This window comes from Sphaerodactylus townsendi, linkage group LG16, assembly GCF_021028975.2.
Source record: "Sphaerodactylus townsendi isolate TG3544 linkage group LG16, MPM_Stown_v2.3, whole genome shotgun sequence".
Taxonomy (NCBI): Eukaryota; Metazoa; Chordata; class Lepidosauria; order Squamata; family Sphaerodactylidae; genus Sphaerodactylus; species Sphaerodactylus townsendi.
In genome coordinates, this window is record NC_059440.1 from 160691 (window position 1) to 182256 (window position 21566).

The 21566-nt window shown below is 48.4% G+C and overlaps 1 protein-coding gene across 1 annotated transcript in view; it reads left to right on the top strand.

Moving 5' to 3' along the window:
• The first annotated feature begins 227 nt into the window (after positions 1 to 227).
• Positions 228 to 21566, top strand: part of CALN1 (calneuron 1) — a 182495-nt gene continuing 161156 nt past the window's right edge. Inside the window, exon 1 of the mRNA XM_048518765.1 lies at positions 228 to 678. Coding sequence (XP_048374722.1) covers positions 443 to 678 — 236 coding nt within the window. The 5' untranslated portion in view covers positions 228 to 442. The remainder of the gene's footprint in view (positions 679 to 21566) is intronic.

The window sequence follows — 21566 nt, forward strand, 5'->3', positions numbered from 1 at the left end:
CCTGCCTAGAAGACTTTGGAAAACAAAGACCCCCACCCCTCCCCGCGCCGTTTTCTCGGGGGATCTGAAGCGCAGCCCGCTGTCAGGTGGGAGCTGCTGGCCAGGAAAGGGTTCCCGTCGCCCCGCTCGGGCTCAGTCGCAGCCTCTCAGTCCCTCCTCCTGCCCACCTGCTGGAGTTCTGCGTGCGTGGGCGGGCGGCGAACGGGCGGGGGGACTGCACCCGCCTCACGCCACTCGCTCCCTCCGTTGGGCAGAGAGGCCGTGCCGGCGGCGGCGGGGCCATGGCCACCTGCTGCTGCTGCTGCCGCCGTCGTCTGCCACTGCGCCCCAGCTCCCCCCGTCGTGGATCAGCCGGGCCCGGTGGGCAGCCCTCCCGGGCGCCCCGCAGCTGAGCCGCGCAGGTTGCCTCCTCGGCCCAGCCGCCCGCCCGGACGGGCGCTTTATGCGGCGGCGGCGGCGGCTGCTGCTGCTGCTGCTTCTTTTGCTGCTGCTGCTGCTGCTGCTGCTGCTGCTGCTGCTGCTGCGGGCGGGACCCCCTGGGGGCCGGCGCTGCTGCGTCCTCCGTCCCTCCGTCCGGGACTCCGGGTTGGAGAAGGGAAGTGCCGGAGGGGCCAGAAGCTGGAGAGAGCCGGCCCGGTGGGGACCGAAGAACTGCCTCTGCCAGCGCCGCCGGGGAAGGTGAGTGTGGGGCGCTGTGCCCCGTGACCCCGCACCTGTTGGCCAGCCGGGAGGGGAGGGTGGGGGGGGGCAGCTCCTGACCTCAGAAGGTTGCGTGTGCGTGCCTGGGGGTGGGGGGAGGGGCGGATTCCCGGGAGCGGTTTTTCGTCAACACGCCGCGTTTGCCGAGTGATGGGGTTTTACCGCAGGGGCGGAGGGTCCAGGGTTCGCCTCCCGGAGGCTTCTCCAAGTCTGCTGTGGCCGGGGGAGGCTTCGGAGAGGAACCCAAATTGCTACCTGCTTGGGGAGGGGGCGAGTGGCGTATCTTTTAACTGGGTCCTGGAGCAGCCGCTAGTGAATGAATCCGGATGCAAAATCCATAAGCCATTGTGCTCTTTGGTGGACAGCAGAAGGGTGGAAGGGGAAAGCGCCCTCCCCAATTTCCCAAGATATGCACATCTTGGACAAGGGGTACATGGCAGTGGGTGGGGGGGGGGGCATGCCTGGTCCAGCCCGCTGTTCCTTTCCCACCTTGTTCTTCTTGCCCAAGGAGCAGACAGGTAGAAGGGGCCCTGTGCAGTGTTGCCTCTGGGATTTCAAAACATTGAACCCCCCCCCCCACCCCACCCCACCCCATGACTGCGTACAGCTGGCAAATGTGCTGTTCCATAAATAAATGTGAAGTTGCTAAGCATCAGGTAGGCCAGTTAATAAAGGACAAGGCAAAGGAGCTACAGATAATGGGAAGCATCAGGTTCTCAACCAGCAAGATGTCAGGTCTCAGTTGCCTTGGGGACAGCAGTGTGTGTGTGTGTGTGTGTTGTCAATTGGGGATAGCACTTTGCTCATCAGTGCTCTGATTTTGAAGTTGTCATTAGGCATAGCAGATTCTTATTACTCACCCGAAGCCCCTGAGTTAGGGCAGATTTTAAATTTAAAATAAATGCAGATGTAGCTGTTGACATAGGAGACATGTAAAATGCATGTCCAGGTGCTGGTATACACTGATGGGGGAAACCCATTTGTGTTGGACTCAAAGAAGATACATATGCAGGTAGCTGAGGAATTGGGAGGATGCAGTTGGCACTCCAAGGCTGAAAGAAAATCTTTAATCATCTGCTTAAGTTGCATGTTTTCAGTATTCCGTAATGAAACAGAAATGTCAGAGGAACTATAATTATCTGTAAACATGTAATTGTGGCAGAGTGTGCTATCTTTTTTTATTTTATTCAATTAAAGCCTCTCCCACCCGTGGCAAAGGTAATTCTGATGGGCAGGTTTTCCTGACTGTTGAATATATAATATTGAGCAGACAAACAGATTTTTACCTTTAATAAAATATGGGTGGGAGGCAGGCTTTGAGCTTTCAAGATAAGTGCAGAAGCATCCAAACTTGCCTTTTGGCAGCCTGCCTACCCCCAAGTTGGCCTGGGGATCCTCCTTAATTCCATATGGTATTTTTGTATTCCCCATACACACATATGCACACACATGACCCCTGAATCTTATGCTTCTAGGATTTAATCATTCCCCTGCTGCTTCTCAAGTGCACCCCAATGATTCAGGATGTTCCCCAGTGAACTTGGAAAGGGGCTGAGCAGGGGATGAGGAAGCCCTGTTCTTAACTCTTGCCTGAGCCACAAACTTACTCCATTATGTCAATTAAGACTTGTAGCTTCTCATCTGCTGTGTTAGGTAACATTGATCCACCTTGTAGGGTTACAAAAAGATGGCAAGTGAATCTGCAGGTGAAGCTGTTGTCATCAAATGCAACAAGCGTCTGTTGTAGCCAAATGCAACCATCCCCTCAAGGCATTTCAACCTCTAAAATATTAATGATTGCATGCTTCATGAGCCAAATGCCACTGTACAGTTTTTCTTTACATATATATACTTTCCTTTTCTCCACAACAGAGATTCAGCATGGCTTACCATATTGACCATTTACGCACTTGTATTCTCCTTCGCATTGACTGTACATTCCCTTCAGGTTGGATTCTCAGTTACCCATGCATTTCCCCCTCCCCCCAAATTGCCACACTTCAGAGCAGAGAATCTCTGTGGCTTCCAGAGCTTCTGAAAGTATGACTTTCCCTCTCCCCTCACAGGGCAAGGGAAGATTGATGACATGTGTTTGGCTTGCATTGGGTTTTCTTGCTCCTCCCCTTCTTCCCACACAACAGCAGTTCCTCCCATTCTTCAGGGCAGCAATTTAGAGCGATCAGAGGAACTTAAAAAAAAATTGTAATGCTGCTTGTGAAAAGTACACGACATCTAATCTAATGTTAGACCCAACGCTAGATCCAAGATGAGACACACTTACACACAAAGGCAGCAGAGAACAACTTCCCCAGCTGGAGGTTTCATGGAGAGAACGGGAGGGTGAAATGGCAACTTGGCTTGACTGGGGACATTTTACAGTAGACAAATCCCATTTAAACAATAAATAAATGAATAAAGTGGGAAAAACCTTCTGCGAAGCTGCCAACTGTAGGGTAAGCACTGCAAGCATGAAGGACTATTGTGAGGTAGGTTAGGCTGAGTTATTCTGACCGGCCCAAGGTCACCCAGCAAGCTTCCATGGTAGAGTGAAGACTCAAACCTGTTTGTCCGAGATCACAGACTAATGCACTAGCAGCTGCAGATGTCTTTGGTTGGCAGAAAGATTTGGTTGGTTTAATGGTGAAGATTACATGCTCGGAGGGAGAAAATCTCAGAGTCATTCCCTGCCAGGTCTAGCAGAGGATGTTGGCTTGCAGTTATTGGGGAAGACTTGGCCTTAGGTAGTTGAAAATGGTGGACAGAATAGACCAGGGGTCGGCAACCTTTACCACCCAAAGAGCCATTTGGACACGGTTTCCACTGCCCCGAAGATCTACCAAGCCAGAGAGGCGGCTCCACAGAGAGCTGCCTCAGGTTTGGTCCCTCCACTCACCTTTCCTTACAGCACTGGGAGGCGGAGGCGCCAGGCAGGGGAAACCCCTCTGCCCAATGGAGCAGGCAGATGCGCTGCTCCTCTTGCACTGTGGGAGGCAGCGGCACCAGGCGGAGAAACCTCCTCTGCCCAACGGAGCAGGCAGCCGCCTGCTCCATGGGGCAGAGGGGGAATGGCATCTGCGGCCTGCCTGGTTCCACTGCCTCTTGCGCTGTGGGAGGCAGCACCACCGGGCAGGGAAACCCCCTCTGCCCAACGGAGCAGGCAGCCTGCTCCATGGGGTAGAGGGGGAATGGCGGCTGCAGGGATGGCAGAGGGGGGATGGCGGCTGCTCTGGAGGGACACACCCACGCTACCCTCCGGCCCCCAACCTCCAACCCTCCAGAGCAGCGCTGGAAGGAGAGGTGAGTGGCAGGGATGCGAAAAGAGGCGTCCTCATGCACAGAGTCACCTCCAGTTCGGCCCCTTCACTCACCTTTCCTTCCAGTGCTTCTTTGAAGGGCTGGAGGGACACGCCCATGCTACCCTCTGACCTCCAGGCCATGTGGAGCCGCAGTATAAGGCTGAAAGAGCCGCATGCGGCTCTGGAGCTGCAGGTTGCAAACCCCTGGAATTGACCAATGGTCTGACTCAGCATAAAGCGGCTTCATGTGTTCAGTGTTCCTATACAAGGCTGTAGATGGAAAGGCCAGGTCAGGGAGGGGAGCACTTGCGGCCAGAGTTATTATGCAGAGTTGAGTGCTATGGATGTTGTAAAGGCATTGTATACTTATTGTACTAACTTCAAGAAGGTATACCTTACTACCTTTGAACTAGTCCCAGTTTCTGCCAGATGTTTGTGTATTCAGTATGCTGGCAATCCTAGCCAACTTGTACTAGAAATTGTTGTGGTGCTGGCCAAATTAATAGTGAACAAAGCAAAGACTTTAGATAGACTTCATGCTCTTCAACCTTTTTGGAGCATATAAAACTATCAGATTGACAAGATAACCAGATTGTAGAACAGCTTTCCTAGTGTCGTGCTGTTCCAAAAAAAGAAGCGGCCTGGCAGCCCAACCATGCAGTTGTCCTTGATGTACTGTGTATTGTTGCTGTGATGCTGAGAATTTGCAAAGTGCTTTGCAGTCCAGGAATTTGCCATCATAGCAGACCCTGTGACATGGGTGCATTTAATGGTTGTGATGATTATCAGACATTCTTGCAACTGCCATTCCTAAAATGTGATGAGGGGAAAAGCTAAGGAATAGAGACAGAGATAATCTGGGCAAAGTCTACCTTTCTCTAGCAGTGAAGGACTCCTTATGAACACAGCATAAGAAGGGACCTTCTGGATCGGAGTCTCTCTAGTCCACCATCATTTATCATATAGCAGCCAACCAGTTGTCATGGAGGTTCTTGCCTTGATGTTGCTCCTAGCTTTGTATTCAAGGACTTTTGCAACCTTGCAATATGGAGGTTTGGGTGCTGTGTGGTTTCCGGGCTGTATGGCCGTGTTCTAGCAAATGAAGGGATAGTACCTGTGTCTCTGCAGTGTAGAAGAAAGGTTAGAGAACACAGTAAGTGTGCTTTCCTGAGCCGTAGTTTTTCCAATTTCCGTGTGTCTTGGAACAATTTCTCCCCGTAGAGATGTTCAATGTATTGTCGAAGGCTTTCACGGCCGGAATCACTTGGGTGCTGTGTGGTTTCCAGGCTGTATGGCCGTGTTCTAGCAATATGGAGGTTCTCATCCGGTACCATTCCTAGATGCTATCAATGGACCTCTCTGCCATGATTTTGTCTAACTCATTCATTCGTTTGTTCGTTTGTTTGTTCTGCCCTCCCCCAAAGGGCTCAGGGTGGTGCACAGCATAATAAAACAATATAAAATCACATATATAAAGCCAATAAAACATTCTAAAAATGAACAAATGGGAACATAACATCCATTCACACCATATCTATTGGTAGTGAATTTCACAATTTTCATACTAATTGAGTAAAGAAGTATTTCCTTTTTTCTGTCCTGAGAGCCCATTGATGTCACCACTGTCCTGGAAGAAGAAGGCTGCTTTTCTATTTTATTGATGGTGCAGTTAACACTGGGGGAGTTGGGGAAACACAGCCTCAGATGTGACCGTTGTTTTTAAAATACTGAAGCTATATTGATGGTAGACATGTCTGTTGCTTGCTGCATGGCTTGTTTCCTTTTGTTCCAACTAGATATTCTAATCAGTTTCATTTTACAGACATTTTATTGGGTGGGACCTCTGTAAATTCCATTGTGTTTTTGATTTTGAGCACTGCCTGGTTCTTTCTTTTTCTTCTTTTGATGTGTGTTTGATTTAAACAATTCTATAATGGGGTGTTGTGTGATTTCTGGGCTTTATAGCTGTGTTCTAGTAGCATTTTCTCCTGATGTTTTGCCTGCAGCTGTGGCTGGCATCTTCAGAGGATCCTCTGCCACAGATGCAGACGAAAGGTCAGAAGAAAATGCTATAGAACACGGCCATACAGTCCAGAAACCACATAAGAACATAAGAACAAGCCAGCTGGATCAGACTAGAGTCCATCTAGTCCAGCACTCTGCTACTCACAGTGGCCCACCAGGTGCCTTTGGGAGCTCACATGCAGGATGTGAAAGCAATGGCCTGCTGCTGATGCTGCTGCTCCTGAGCACCCGGTCTGCTAAGGCATTTGCAATCTGAGATCAAGGAGGATCAAGATTGGTAGCCATAGATCGACTTCTCCATAAATCTGTCCAAGCCCTCTATCCAGGTTTGTGGACATCACCACCTCCTGTGGCAGCATATTCCAAACACCAATCACACGTTGTGTGAAGAAGTGTTTCCTTTTATTAGTCCTAATTCTTCCCCCCAGCATTTTCAATGAATGCCCCCTGGTTCTAGTATTGTGAGAAAGAGAAAAATTTATCTCTGTCAACATTTTCTACCCCATGCATAATTTTATAGACTTCAATCATACGTCTCCTCTCCAAACTAAAGAGTCCCAAACACTCCTCTCCAAACTAAAGAGTCCCAAACGCTGCAGCCTCTCCTCATAAGGAAGGTGCTCCAATCCTTCAATCATCCTCGTTGCCCTTCTCTGCACTTTTTCTATCTCTTCGATATCCTTTTTGAGATGTGGCGACCAGAACTGAACACAGTACTCCAAGTTTGGTCGCACCACTGCTTTATATAAGCGCATGACAATCCTTGCAGTTTTATTATCAACTCCTTTCCTAATACACTGTTTAAAAGATGTGGCTTTTAGAAAATCCCTTTGAAAAGGAAACCAGAGCTCACTCAGCCCTTTCTGGCCCACTCCTCTTCTCCACTGCTACTCTTCTCTGCTGGTTCCAGAGACTAACTGAAAAGATTTAAAAATTTGAAAAGCCCCACCTCTCAGCAGCCCCACCAATCAGCACCACACATCACCCCAGTGATTCCGGCCTTGAAATGGCTTTAATGCATCTCAGTGGCTTTGAAAAAATTGACTCATGACAGCAAGTTAATTTTCTGAAAGCGTTAGTAAAGTTTCTTCAACAAGCCTGTAGATTGGTTCAGTGGTATTTTATGCTGAGCTGTGTATAATGTGGGAACAAAAGGAAGACACTCTGAATGATAGTAGTTGAAGGACCAGTGTCATGCAGCATTTAAATAGTTGGACTAGGATCTGAGAAAAGTCATATGCAAATCTCAGTTCTGTCCTTTATTGATTAAATTATGGTGCCTTTCCTTTGTGGCTCAGGGTGGCTTTGGATTTGAAAATTAAAAATGCATCAATGACAATAAACCCCAACTAACCACCCATCCACTGCCTACAGCAGGCACTCTAAAAGGACAAATGAGTCCTACTCAGGGGCGTAACGAGGCAGCCCTGGGCAAACTGTAGCCCTGGGCAAAACCTGAGTTGGATGCCCCCCCCCCCCATGGGCGGCCACTCCACCACGACCAAAAATTTATTTGCTCCAGGACATTGGTGCCTGCAGGGGGCGCAGTGTTTAGGCTAGTGGCACCAAATTTTCAGCGTATCATCAGGAGACTGTTCTTATGCTACCCCCCACGTTTGGTGAGGTTTGTTTCAGGGAGTCTAAAGTTATGGACTCCCAAAGGGGGTGCCCCATCCCCCATTGTTTCCAATGGGAGCTAATAGGAGATGGGGGCTACAGTTTTGAGGGTCCATAACTTTGGCCCCTCTGAACCAAACTGCACCAAACCTGGGGGGTATCATCAGGGCAGTCTCATGATGAGACCCTGAAAGTTTTGAGACTGTGCCTTCAGAAATGTCCCCCCCCAGCCAGCAACCCCCATGGCCAGCAATACGGAAAACTCAATGCAGAACAAAGATTCTTGGGCAAATTTCTGGGATGTTCCTGCAGGGGGCGCATTTTGGATGTATCGGCACCAAAATTTCAGGGTATCATCTGGAAACTGTCCTTATGGGTACTTTACATTTTGGTGCAGTTTGGTTTAGGGGGTCCAAAGTTATGGACCCTCAAAGGGGTGCCCCATCCCCCATTCTTTGCTAAGGAGATGGGGTTACTCCCTTTGAGGGTCCGCAACTTTGGACCCCCTGAACTCATTCTGCAGCACCAAACTTGGGGAGTGCCATCATCTCCAGATGATACCCTGAAATTTTGGTGCCGATACATCCAAAATGCGCCCCCTGCAGGAACATCCTAGAAATTTGCCCAAGAATCTTTGTTCTTCATTGAGTTTTCTGCATTGCTGTCAATGGGGGTTGCAGGCTGTGGGGGGCACATTTCTGAAGGCACAGACTTCCCTAATGATACCCCCCAAGTTTGGTGCAGTTTGGTTCAGGGGGGCCAAAGTTATGGACCCTCAAAACTGTAGCCCCCATCTCCTATTAGCTCCCATTGGAAACAATGGGGGATAGGGGCACCCCCTTTGGGAGTCCGCTAGCCTAAAAACTGCGCCCCCTGCAGGCCAAAAATGGAAAACCACTAAAAATACCCAAAAACGAACCCAGCATTTTGATGCCCCCCACAAGGTGATGCCCTGGGCAGCTGCCCACCTTGCCCAATGGGCATTACGCCAGTGGTCCTACTTGCCTCTTCAGAAAGCCCCAATCCTTAGCATGGGTTCTGCTTAATGCCAGATAGGCTGTCTTAAGCAGGGAAAAACCAGCAAGCAGTGACCTGAGGACAGTAGTTGGCTCACTGAGAGAGATGGTGAGCAAAGCTCTTCTAAATATGTGGCTGAAGGGCTTTTAAAAGACCATTAGCAAGACCATGAATTAAACTTGGAAATCAAATTGGCAACTCCTATAGAGGTGTTTCCATTGGCCAGTCCCTGAAAATAACTGGGTTGCTGCATTTTGAACCACTTGCAATTTCTAAGTGGTCTTCAGGGGGAGCACACTGCAGTAATTTAACAACAAGGCTACAAAAATCAACATGAGTAGTGGGCTCAATCCAGCTGACCAAAAAGGAAATCTTGGTTACCAGGTGGCTTCACCTGCCTCACAGGGTTATTGTGAGGATAAAATGGAGAAGGGATGCTCTGAGCTCCTTGGATAAAGGGTCATACAAAATATATGAGATCAATGGCATAGCCGGGGAAAATGGAGCCCAGGGCGGACTCTGAGTTTTCCTTCCCGCCCCCCAGAGGTGGGATCCAGCAGGTTCTCACAGGTTCCCAAGAGTAGGTTACTAATTATTTGTGTGTGCTGAGAGAGGGTTACTAATTGGTGATTTTGCCACATGATTTTTGCTTTAGTTACGCCCCTCCTCTCAGCAGTAGCGCGCAGAACTTGAAGCAGTCTAGCAGGATGTGCACCGGCATGCGTGGTAGCCTGTGCCTGCGTGCATTCGTTTCCCGCCCAAGGACCGGCGCAGCAGCTGCGTCCTTGCCACAGCCCCACCCAGGAATTGGCGCTACGCCACAGTTTGAATCCCACCATCATGGGAACCTGTTACTAAAATTTTTGGATCCCACCACTGCTGCCCCCCCCCCCCCATGGGCTCCTGCGCCCCTCTGCTGGCCCTGGTGAACCATCTACGTTGCAACACATTTGCATGGAAAAACAGGGTGAAACGAAACCTCTGTTACAATTCGTGCTGGCTGCCTCTTCAAAGAAGAGTAGAGTCCCTTAAGATGCAAAGTAGGCAGACATGGGGAAATAGCGGAGGAAACAGGATGTGGAGTCTTTTGAGAAGGGACAGGGATATGGCAGAGTCATTAGGATCTAACAAAGACCCAGCCCTGGACAGTCCATGGGAAGGAAAAGATGGGAAGGCTGTCTTAAGCAGGGAACAACCAGCAAGCAGTGACCTGAGGACAGTAGTTGGCTCACTAAGAGTGCTGGACCAAATGCACAGGGACAGGGGCTCATGTTCGTGGCTTGCAGAAGCAAGAAGTTTTGGCCACTGTGGGAAGCTGCACTTTCCAGGGATGCCTTCCCCTCTCAAACAGAGCCAGCCCTCTTCCATGTCATTGTACACACTTATTTCTTTCCTTTCCTCCAGCCACTGCCTCTCTCTGACCCAGCAGTTTCAGAGCAGGACAGTGCTGGGAATTCCCCCAACTCAGGCCTGCAACGCTGACCAAGCAAGCCTCGAGCAGAGAGGCATATTTCCCTCCCTCCCACTGAGAGGCATCAGGCACTCATCTTTTAAGCAAAATGCAACCGGGCAACACAGTCCCTGCAGAACTCCCCGCCTTACCCACAGGGGGAGGCAAGGCACACCAGGGATGCACAGGGAAGAGGCCTGGCCCAGACACCTCCCAGCCCGAGAGGATGCACATGGAGTGGACACCTCCAACCCTCTGGAATCCTGTCTGCATTGGGGAAGGGGAGGGATGCTGCCCACCTCCTCGGCTGCCCAGCACATGTCCCAGTGCACAGTCAGCCAGGGAGACCACCCCCCATGTGATTCAATGGGGGCCACCCAGGGTGGTTGTCTCCAGATGTCCCCGTATGAGATAGAGGATAGTATGAGATAGAGGATCATCATTCTCTAAAGGTACACTCCAGTGTGACATAGAACTCATTTATGCATAATTACTTTACATAATGAAATGTGACTTTGTGAATCAGGAAGTAGCATGGTGAGAATCCATGCTCAGTCCTAGAAGGTTCTGTGAGACCGCAGTCCCAAAATCAAGCGGCCTGTAGTTTTTCTTTTAAAAAGTAAGACTTTATTGAGAACTGAAGCATGCGAGGGATAGATGAATTCTGAGGAATATAGAAAGAACAACACCTTAAATCCCTGCTGCCCTTGGCCCGCCCCCTAGTTGGACCCAAGAGCTGCAGTTACAGTAAAATAACAAAGGAAAGAATATCAACATTCAGATACAAAGTTAACATTACAAAAGCCAGCAGCTTGGCCACACCTTGGAGAGCTGTGACTGCATTTTAGCTTTTGTTTCCTGGAAGGCTAGAAGGAAGAGGGGGGATGAGCCAAGGGGCCCATCCTGACATTCTGCCCCCCAATGCCTCCCTCACGGATGTGGGCGTTCTGGATATGCTTTATGGAACGCCCGTACTAAGCGTGGTGCGCTAACATGTCTGGCGTCCACCCACTCGTTCATTCCCTTCGGGAAATGGGTCCATGCCACCAGATACTACAGTCTCTTCCAGTATACTTGGGAGTCTAGGATGCTGCGCACCTCCTGGTGTAGTTCCCCTTTTACCCGTTCTGGCGGAGGAGCCTCTTCTCATGCGTGCCATTTGTCCGGAGTGGGCGCTGCCTTCAGCAGGCTACTATGGAATACTGGGTGCACCCCCGAAACCTCTTGGGCAACTCCAACTTGGCCGTTACTGAATTAATCACTTTAGTCACCCGGTATGGCCCCAAAAACTTCTGTCCCAGCTTCTGGCAAGCCTTAGGTACACTTCCCTTAGGTACACCCAATCTCCGACAGCCAGAGGAAGGGGGTGCCTCTTCTTGTCGGCCTGCTCCTTATAGGCCCATTTTGCTTTGCCCAGTGCCTTCTGCATGGGTCCCCCATGGGCCTCTCGGATAGACTGCACCCACCCCTGGAGCTCCATTGGCGCTCCCGACGTATCTGACAAAAAAGGGAAGGGCTTTGGCTGCTGACCTGATACCACTTCAAAGGCGGTTTCCCGGTGCTACTGTGCACGGCATTATTGTAGGCGTACTCAGTGAACGGGAGCAGGTCGACCCAATTGTCCTGGTGGTAGTTTATGTAGCACCGCAAGTACTGCTCTAGTGTCTGGTTCATGCATTTGGTCTGGCCGTCTGTGGGTGCATGAAACACCGACGAAAGGGCCTGTTCCGTGCCTAACAACTTTAGGAAGTGTCACCAGAACCGAGAGACAAACGGACTGCCCCTGTCTGACACCACTTTCTCTGGAGCAGAGTGCAGGCAGTATATGTGCTGCATAAATAGCTGGGCTAGGCGACTGGTCATGGGCAGGGAGGAGCACGGGACAAAATGGGCCTGCTTGGAGAACAGATCTACCACCACCCAGATCACCGTCTTTCCCCGACTCGTGGGCAAGTCTGTGATAAAATCAATTGAAATCACCCACCAGGGCTCTTCAGGAGTAGGAAGTGGCTGAAGGAGACCTTGTGCCTTCCTTTGCGTATGCTTGACCCCCGCGCACACTGGACACCCCTTTATGTAGGCCTCCACATCGCTCCGCAGCGACTGTCACCAGAATTGTCTGCATGCTAGGTGCAGGGACTTTACAAATCCGAAGTGCCCTGCCGATTTGGCATCATGGTGCAACTGCAGGGCCGCCTTCCTGGCCTGGGGAGGTACATACAACTTGTTCCCCATCCACCAGATCCCCTCCCCTCCCTCGCTATCACAGCATTCCTCTGGAGGCACCGGCTGCTTCCTGCCCTCCTTCAGCGCCCAAGCCTGCCGGGACAGGGGGCGGGGTCACCTTGGCGCGAGTCTGGCTCCAGGTCGAAAGCACCAAACTCAGCTGGGTGGGGGAGAACACAGAACTGCAGGGGGCGGTGCCTCAGCCCCCAGGTTGGGAAGGAGCGACAAGGCATCCACCAAAACATTTGTTTTCCCTGGGAAGAAATGCAGCGTGAAATTGAAACAGGAGAAAAAGTCGGCCCAGCAGAGTTGCTTGGTGGACAACTTCCCTGGCGCTTTTAAGGCCGCTAAGTTCTTCCGGTCCGTCCATACTTCGAACGGGAATTGAGCCCCCTCCAGCCAGTGGTGCCAAGTGCTCAGAGCCAGCTTAATCACCTCCGTTTCCTTGTCCCCTACTGTCCAGTTTAACTCCGTGCCAGAAAACTTGCGAGACAAGTAGGCGCAAGGGTGCAACTGTCCGTCCTCCCCCTGTTGTAATAGAGCTGCCCCATAGCCTTGTCTGAGGCATCCACGTGAACAACGAAGGGACGCGAGGGGTCTCCATGCCGGAGCACAGGCTCTGACGTGAAGGCACGTTTCAGTGCCACAAATGCTGCCTCGCAATCCAGAGACCAGTCCAAAGGCGGCATTTACAGCCCCCACCCCTTTGTTCTTAGTCCTTAGCAAGTTGGTGAGGGGGAGGGTGAGTTGGGCAAAGTCTGCAATGAAGTCCTGGTAAAAATTTGCGAGTCCCAGAAAGGATGGCAGTTGTCGCTGAATACGAGGGGCCTTCCATTGCAGGACATCTTGTACTTTGGCAGGGTCCATCTCCAGGCCGTCCTGGGAGATCCAAAACCCCAGAAAGTCCAACTTAGTTTTGTGGAACTCGCATTTGGACAGTTTCACAAATAGCTCATTGTCCAGCAGCCGTTTTAGCGCGGCTCTCACTAATTTCACGTGTTCCTCCAGCGAGTCAGAATAAATCAACACGTCATCTAGGTACACAACCACCCCCTTAAATAGGAACTCCTGCAGTACCTCATTTCTGAGAGGCATGAACACCCCAGGGGCCCCGGATAACCCGAATGGCATCACGCAATATTCAAACTGACCTAGCCTCATGTTGAAAGCCGTGCAGTGCTCCATCCCCTTGGTGATCCGCACCCGATAGTAGGCTTCCCGTAGGTCTAGTTTGGTGAAAATCCGCCCCCCCAAACAAGTCAACAAGTCCTTGATTAGGGGCAAGGGGTACTTGTTGCAAGCGGAGACCACGTTCAGGCCCCGGTAGTCCGTGCACAGTCTCAATGTCCCATCCTTCTTCTTTACGAACAGGACCGGGGCTGTGAACTCGCTAGTGCAGCGCCGGATGAACCCCCTGTGAAGGTTTTTGTCCAGGAACTCCCAGAGCACCGCCGCTTTGGCTGGACTCATCGGGTAGAGGCGACTCTTAGGCAGCTGGACTCCTGGTTTCAGCTCAATTTTACAGTCCGTGCTCCGGTGTGGGGGAAGCCGATCGCACTCCCCCTCCTCAAAAACTCTAGCCATGTCCCAGTACTCTGGGGGGGATCAGTTCCACTGTTTCTGCCGACCTGGCCATTTCCTGGGAGGGGCCTGGATCTTGTGGTGGGGCCCCTGCCATGTGGGCTCCACATGGGGGATTGTAGAACGTTATGGCCCCCGCCCCCCAGTCAATTTGTGGCTCGTGATCCCATAGCCACGGGATGCCCAGTACAACTGTGTATTTTGCCATGGGCACGATCAAGAAGGAGCGTTTCTCCCAGTGCTCCCCACATTGCAACAACACCGGTTCTGTCTTGTGGGTTGCGGCAGCCCCCCCTAACACCCTCCCATCCATCTGTTCAAATTCAATGGAGTGATGTAGGGATATCTGCTTCAAGCCTAGCTGGGCCACTAGGGAGGGGTGCATTAGGCAGCGGGTACACCCCGAATCTACCAGTGCTTTCGCCTTAACCGTAACTCTACTCCTGCAGTTGCTTAGGGTAAGGGGTGCTAGGATGGGGCAGCAAGAGCTGCTAGCCGGCTGTGTGATGTCCTGCATGGGGACCTGGCCTTGGGTGTTCTCTAGTCGACCCAAATATAAGTCATGGGGGGCTTTTTCAGCATTAAAAATGTGCTGAAAAAGTCAATTTATACACGAGTATATATGGTAAGATCAATTACCATGACATGGGACCTGGCCTTGGGCGTTCTTTAGGCATTTTATAACAGGAAACCAAAATGCAAACTAATAGTCAATCAATATAATATCCCCTTCTCAACAATTAATACATTATCATACCTGAAATATGCAAATACAGTTCATAACAACTGAACTCTGAGGAAATTGAGCCTTTTCTTCCTTATATGGAAAATTTGAGCTCTTTAGCTCCCCCTAATGGACCCTGGGTTGCACAAACTGAGCTTAGCTATAGTATAGCACCACTTACCGTATTTCCTTGAGTATGAGTCGACCCAAACATAAGTCAAGGGGGGCTTTTTCAGCATTAAAAATGTGCTGAAAAAGTCAATTTATACACGAGTATATATGGTAAGATCAATTACCATGACAAAGAAAAGAAAACTCTGATGCCAGGAAGCCTTCCTGACACCTTGCAGCGTGTGTGACTTGGGCCTCCATAGACAAGGAGGACTCCAAAGTTACACCCAGGCTTTTAAGGAGTGGCAACAACCCAAGGCAGCTAGTGTCCCACCCCTGTTTGCAAGGATGCCTGCTTGCCAAACTATTCCATTTTGCTGCCTGCATGGAAGACATTCTCACAAGATTTGTGGAACTGTGGCCTGCAGCCAGAGGGCTTGTGATTCCCATTCCACCCCATTTGCAACACCTGCAGAGGGTGGGGAAGCCACCCAAGATAGCAGCTTTGGCCAGCGACATAAGGGTGCTGCCCATTATGGGACTGTTTGGGGGCAGGGTGGGCTACCTCCTTTTCATTTGGAGGCTGACTTGGTATATTTGGAGAAGGGAGGTGGGTTGGCAGGCCTAAGAGATTTTAGTGGGAATTCTTGTTTTGTTTCTTTCCAGTTTATTTATTTATAGTTTTTTTTTCTGGGTAAACTTATCCACCATTGGAAATTGAAATGAAAAATGGAAAGGTGCCTATTTACTGTTCTGATTTAAATGATTTACATTGCTTATTGTACTGTGTATTTGTCATGATCTGGTCCTGCTCTGGCCTAATCCTGTCATGTCTTGTGACCAGGAAGTGGGATTCCCTGGCTGGGTCTGCTGTCTGCTATCTGTCTGTCTTGCTTCATAGTTTTGTTTTCTGGCATGAGATAATCTGCTTGTTAAACACCTGCTGGTTTCTGCACTTCAAAGCCTTGGGGTGTGTGGTTTGTTTTGCTTTGATGGAGGCTGTGTCCTCGCCTTCCCATGAGAATGGAGGGGTGCTGCTCCCTCTTTGGAAACTGACACTGGAAGATGGTGCTAAGCTACACAGAAGAGGGGGGGGATGGACTGAGGTATAATGGAAGCAGCTTTGGCCCTCAGTTCTTAGTTCTGTCAATGGAAGTCTAAATGCTTAATTCAGATGCTATTTTCAATAAGGGAAATTGTTTGAGTCTCATTATTGAACACTTCAGGGGTACAACAGTATGGCAGAACTCCCTAAGTGTCTGTCCTGCGGGGAGCCCATGGTCCAGGTGATAGCTATGGTCATCAGATGGGGGCACCACTCCACTACCAATCTGATCAATGACGTACTGCATGAACAAAAACTGGCTAAGTTGTCTGTGAGTCACATCTATAGGTTACATTCAAGCAAAATGATTTCTAATACAGGAGCTCAGTTTACATATAAGTTTTGGCAATTTAAAAAAAACTGTTAGGTGAGAAACCGAGATTAAGCTCCTCTCACCATTCTGAAACTGATGGCCAATCAGAGAGGGATTTTCTGCATGCCAAGCAAGTGCTCTGTCACTGAGCTATGGGCCATCCCGATATTGATCATTAGTTTATTATAATTCATAGAATATATGATTTGTCATATTTATCATAGTTCAGTAATCATTGGTGCAACTAATCCACTACAGACTAGAAATGGCAATTTTCAGTTCTTTTTCACTGAGGCCGTTTCCGCACGGAGGACTACGCCGACCCGACCCCTCTGGGACCGTTTGCATGAATGGTCCCAGAATCGGCCGAGACGATGGCACAGAGCTGTGCCGTCGTCAGATCGACTTACCGGTCCTGCGGCCCTCTGGCATGTCGCCGAGGCCAGGGGACACGCCCCCTGCCCTGTGCGACTGCTCCAGAGTTGCAGGGCAAAGGGGGCATGTCCCCAGGCCTCGGCGATGCGCTGGAGGGCCGCAGGACAGGTAAGTCGCCTGGTCGTAGTGGGAGGGAAGGCGCCTGAAAGCAGCTGCTGTTTGCACGGCAGCGGCTCCAAGCCACCGTTTCCCATAAACCTCGCTTGCCGTTTTTGCCGTCCCCAGGGCTCCATAATACGCCCGTGCGGAAAGAGCCTAAGTTTCAAGGAATCTTGTTTAATCTCTCCCTTGGTTCCCCCCCCCCCCCCCATATTTGGATTTGGATAATTTATTTATATCAGAATAGCTTTTTTAACATTTGCTTTTTATGCCTGTTGTTTTTTAGAGATCTTCTTTGCCATCTTAAAAAATATATATGCTGCTGTTGTGAATTGATTCCCCTTCCAAAAGATGTGAACAGATTGCTTCAGTTCTCTATTGTGTAGGTTTCCTTCTTTCTGGCAAACTAGAAGGAATATTAATATTGCCTGTGGAAATGAATGGGACTTGCTTTGTTTCTGTCATGCAAATATATTCTTCATCAGAATGAATGTTCCATTCCATTCTTTTTTCTTTTTTTGTGAGCTAGGAGACAGTTAACAACAACAGTTTTTGCTTCTAATACATTTTCATTGGCATTGTTTTACATACAGTTTGTTTCTTAAAAGGCATTAGTAAAGGGTTACTGATACTGTTGAAAGTTCTGTTTTGTGGGTAATTCTCTGTTGCCAAGAAATTTGTATTGTCAAACAACTGTTTAACAATCAAAGCAGAATACTTTGTGTTTCAGCTTGTGTGCATGTAAATAAATGACAGTGACCATTTCTGATTACAAGAAAAATGGCATAATCTCAACTCTAAAAGTCTATACTTAGCTGTCAATATAGACTTCATTAAGAAAAATTAATATATTTGCTTTGTTGATTTGTTGTCTTATCTATGAAACAATCTGCGGTACATAGTGGGGGGGGGGGGAATGTATAAGTTTAAAAATACTGTTACAGGTCACAACTCTTTGAACCCTCCAGGGAAGGAACTAGGCTATGCCAGCTCATTTTCCATTAGTAGTTCAATTAGAATCTCAAATGTATAAAAAACATTAGAAACACAGCAAATTAAAACAAAACTTAAAGGACCAGCTGCAGAGGTGTAGCACCAACAGGGCCAGGTGGGGCGCAACGCCCCAGGTGTGTGGTGTGGCGGGGGAGTGGCTAGGGCATTCCAGGTTGGGGTGGGAACAAATGGTGCTACAGCAGGGGCACAGGGTGCAAGCACACCCTGGGTAGAGTTCTCCCTCACTCCTCCCCTGACCAGCTGCTACAGCTCCATTTTTACAAACTATGGGAAAGTGAAGATAACCATTGCCCAATAAAGGTAAAATGGCTTTCACAAAGCATGCAAATTGCAACTGTTGTTTTCAAACCATCAGGTAACAATTAAGGTGCAAAAGGTGGTGAACAAAAACTGTTGATGAAAAATGTGAACATATTGCAAACAGAAACAAAATGAGGATTGTCTGCTTGTTCCCAGTTTGCACAAAAAGTGGAAGACCAGTTTCTGACTCCCTTAGAATTCCATGTCTTGTACCTTACAGGTTTTCTGATTCTCAGAAATGAGATTCAAGGGGAGCACAATGATGGTAGACTACAGAAGGATGGTGTCATTCAAATTCTGTTCCATTAACGCTTGTCTGTATCCAACCCCATATATTGATTCAATTATATAGTAAGTCTTTGTGCAATCATATTTTATGTTACCATGCTACTGAAGCAGCTCATCTGTGTGAAACAATGAAATACTAATATGAGAGACAGACATTCTATTCAGTAAAATCCTGTTCCAGCCATTACCTTCCGCAAAGTGAATGCAAACTTGCTTTTAATCATCAGTTGAATGGCAAATTCTCTGCTTCTGATTCAGCTTCCAGGATGTCTTCCTTTGTGCATTGTCATTCATCACCAAATCTTATCTTTTCTCCCTTCAATTCTTTAATAGTTTGATTTTAATACATATGAAAGAGTGACGTGTAGCCACAAGCAGGAAAATACTCTGATTATAAAGGATCCTTCCTCTGCTGTCATTTTCAAGTAATTTTTTTTAAAAGTCATCAGTTTTTTGTGTGGGAATGATATTTGCACATTGTTGCAACCAACTCATTTTCAATGTAATCCTGAGGTGGATGGAGTTGTGCTGTAGCCAGGGATGGAACTGCCATGCACTGTGGCCAGCAAGCTAATAGTGATGCTCCCCCAACCCTCATGGAAGTGCTCTAAACATTTCCATGGTCTGCATCAAGTTTTTTGCTGGCGTAAGTCTGTGCTGCCAACAGGGGGATGTACCTGGGCCAAAAGGACTCAGGAAGCTGATTAAAGCTGAACCCACTCAGTGCAATGCCCCCTTTGGTACCTGTGCAGGCTCCTGCGCTAGAGGAGCACTGGCACCTGAATGTTGTGCTGCTGCTCAGCTCCACAACATTATGCCTACTCAGATGGCAATTACACTTGTGCTGGGGGGTTTGCCCCCTCCTCAGGATTGCACTGTCAGTCTAGAACCAACCCATTGTACAAATTGTGTATAGTAATCATACAACCTACAAACCAAATGTAATCAAATCTCCAAAACCAATAGCAAAAAGTAGAACAAAAATACATTTTATAAAATATATTTTAATATATCTGTAGGTAAATACTTTTAATTTGTAGGTAGATGCTTTTGTTCTTTTTAGTATGTTTGTGTGTGTGTGTATGTAAGCTTACAAAACATTTTTCTTACTTGTTCTTTATTAAATAGGATGGTATTAGATCTCGAACCTTAAACCAATAAATGGACTCTGTATCATTTATCAGTAGCGTGGTGTAATGGTTAAGAGCAGGTAGATTCTAATCTGGAGAACTGGGTTTGATTCCCCACTCCTCCACCTGAGTGGCAGAGGCTTATCTGGTGAACCAGATGTTCTCCTACATACCTGCTGGGTGACCTTGGGCTAGTTACAGTTCTTCGGAACTCTCTCAGCCCCCCCTACCTTAAAGGAAGGGAAGGGAGCTTGTCAGCAACCTTGAGTCTCCTTACAGGAGAGAAAGGTGGGATATAAATCCAAACTCTTCTTCTTCCCTTTATTGATGAGCATCAGAGCATCAAAGCATGGCAAAGCCAGTTCAGAGAAACCTGGCCATTGCCATCCCCGTCATCTGTGTGGTCAGTCCCCCCTCCCAATTTCACAATAAGAAGTGAAAGTGTCTGCGAAGCCAGGACACCCCACGGTTGGCAACAGATAGTGATAGATCATCTTCTCCTTCCTGTCCTCATGATACAACGTAAACAATGCTGTTTCTCAAGTCAAGTCTAGGCTTTATTGGCATAAGAAAAAGAAAGAAAAGGGTTACATATAAGAAGTCAAAAATAATAACAAGAAGTCAAAATACAATTTGCAACTCTAAGCAATTCACTGAATCTCTATAATATCTAATAATAAATTTACTATTAGTGCACAATGTGCAGGATCCTCATTATTTAAAAGGAAAAGTATCTTATGGAAGTCCAACAGACCTGACCACTTAGCAAATAAAGAATTTTCATATTTCATCCTCAGTTGAGTATATTTCTGGCAGTGGAAAACAGTGTTTCTCATGGGACAAGGGTGTCAGGGGAAAGCCTAGTTATCTACAAAGTGTGTGAAGCCATAAAGATCAAGGAAATAATGCCTCTGATAGTAGTGGTAGCATATGACAGGCTGGTTACATATATCTTGTAGCAGTATTGATTTGTAGTTGCAAGCAGTTGTTGTTGTTGTTGATGATGATGATGATGATGATGGTAGATTCCACAGCTGTCAGATCTTTAGCTGGTTGTTGGCCTTCATTACAATTCGAGCCTCACCCAGAGGCCTAGGAAGTTGTGATGTATCGGCGTAGTATTCGTGTGGATCCCAGCAGGGTTGCCTTCTGAATTTGACAGATTTGTCAATTCGAAGATGTTTCAAGTGCTGCCCTAGTGTTTTTGGGATGGCGCCCAGCATGCCGTTAACCACTGGGACGACCTCAGCTGGTTTGTGCCATAGATGCTGAAGCTCAATTTTCAAATCATGGTATCTTTTTCAATGACCCCGCTGTCACCGGGGACTGCTATGTCGATGATGGTCACTTTCTTGTTCTCGACCACAGTGATGTCTGGTGTATTGTGTTTCAACACTTTGTCCGTTTGGATTTGAAAGTCCCACAGGATCTTGACCTTCTCATTTTCCATTACTTTCTCTGGACAATGTTCCCACCAGTTCTTAGCTGTTCTTCTGTTGTAATTCTTGCATAAATTCCAGTGGATCATCTTGACCACTGAGTTGTGTCTCTGTTTGTACTCAGTCTTGGCAATCTTTTTGCAGCAGCTGAGGACATGATCTACTGTTTCATCAGCTTCTTTGCACAATCTGCATTTTGCATCATCTGAGGATTTTTCGATTTTGGCAGCAGTGGCGTAGGAGGTTAAGAGCGCGTGTATCTAATCTGGAGGAACCAGGTTTGATTCCCAGCTCTGCCGCCTGAGCTGTGGAGGCTTATCTGGGGAATTCAGATTAGCCTGTGCACTCCCACACACACCAGCTGGGTGACCTTGGGCTAGTCACAGCTTCTCGAAGCTCTCTCAGCCCCACCTACCTCACAGGGTGTTTGTTGTGAGGGGGGAAGGGCAAGGAGATTGTCAGCCCCTTTGAGTCTCCTGCAGGAGAGAAAGGGGGGATATAAATCCAAACTCTTCTTCTTCTTCTTGATCGAATTTGTTCTAATGGCTTGCTCTTGAGCGGCTAAAATCAGGGATTCAGTTTCCTTTTTCAGAGTTCCAGTTGTTAACCACAGCCAGGTCTTTTCGTTATCCACCTTGTCCTTGGTTTTCTCCAGAAATTGGCCATGCAGTGCTTTGTTGTGCCGGCTTTCAGTCCT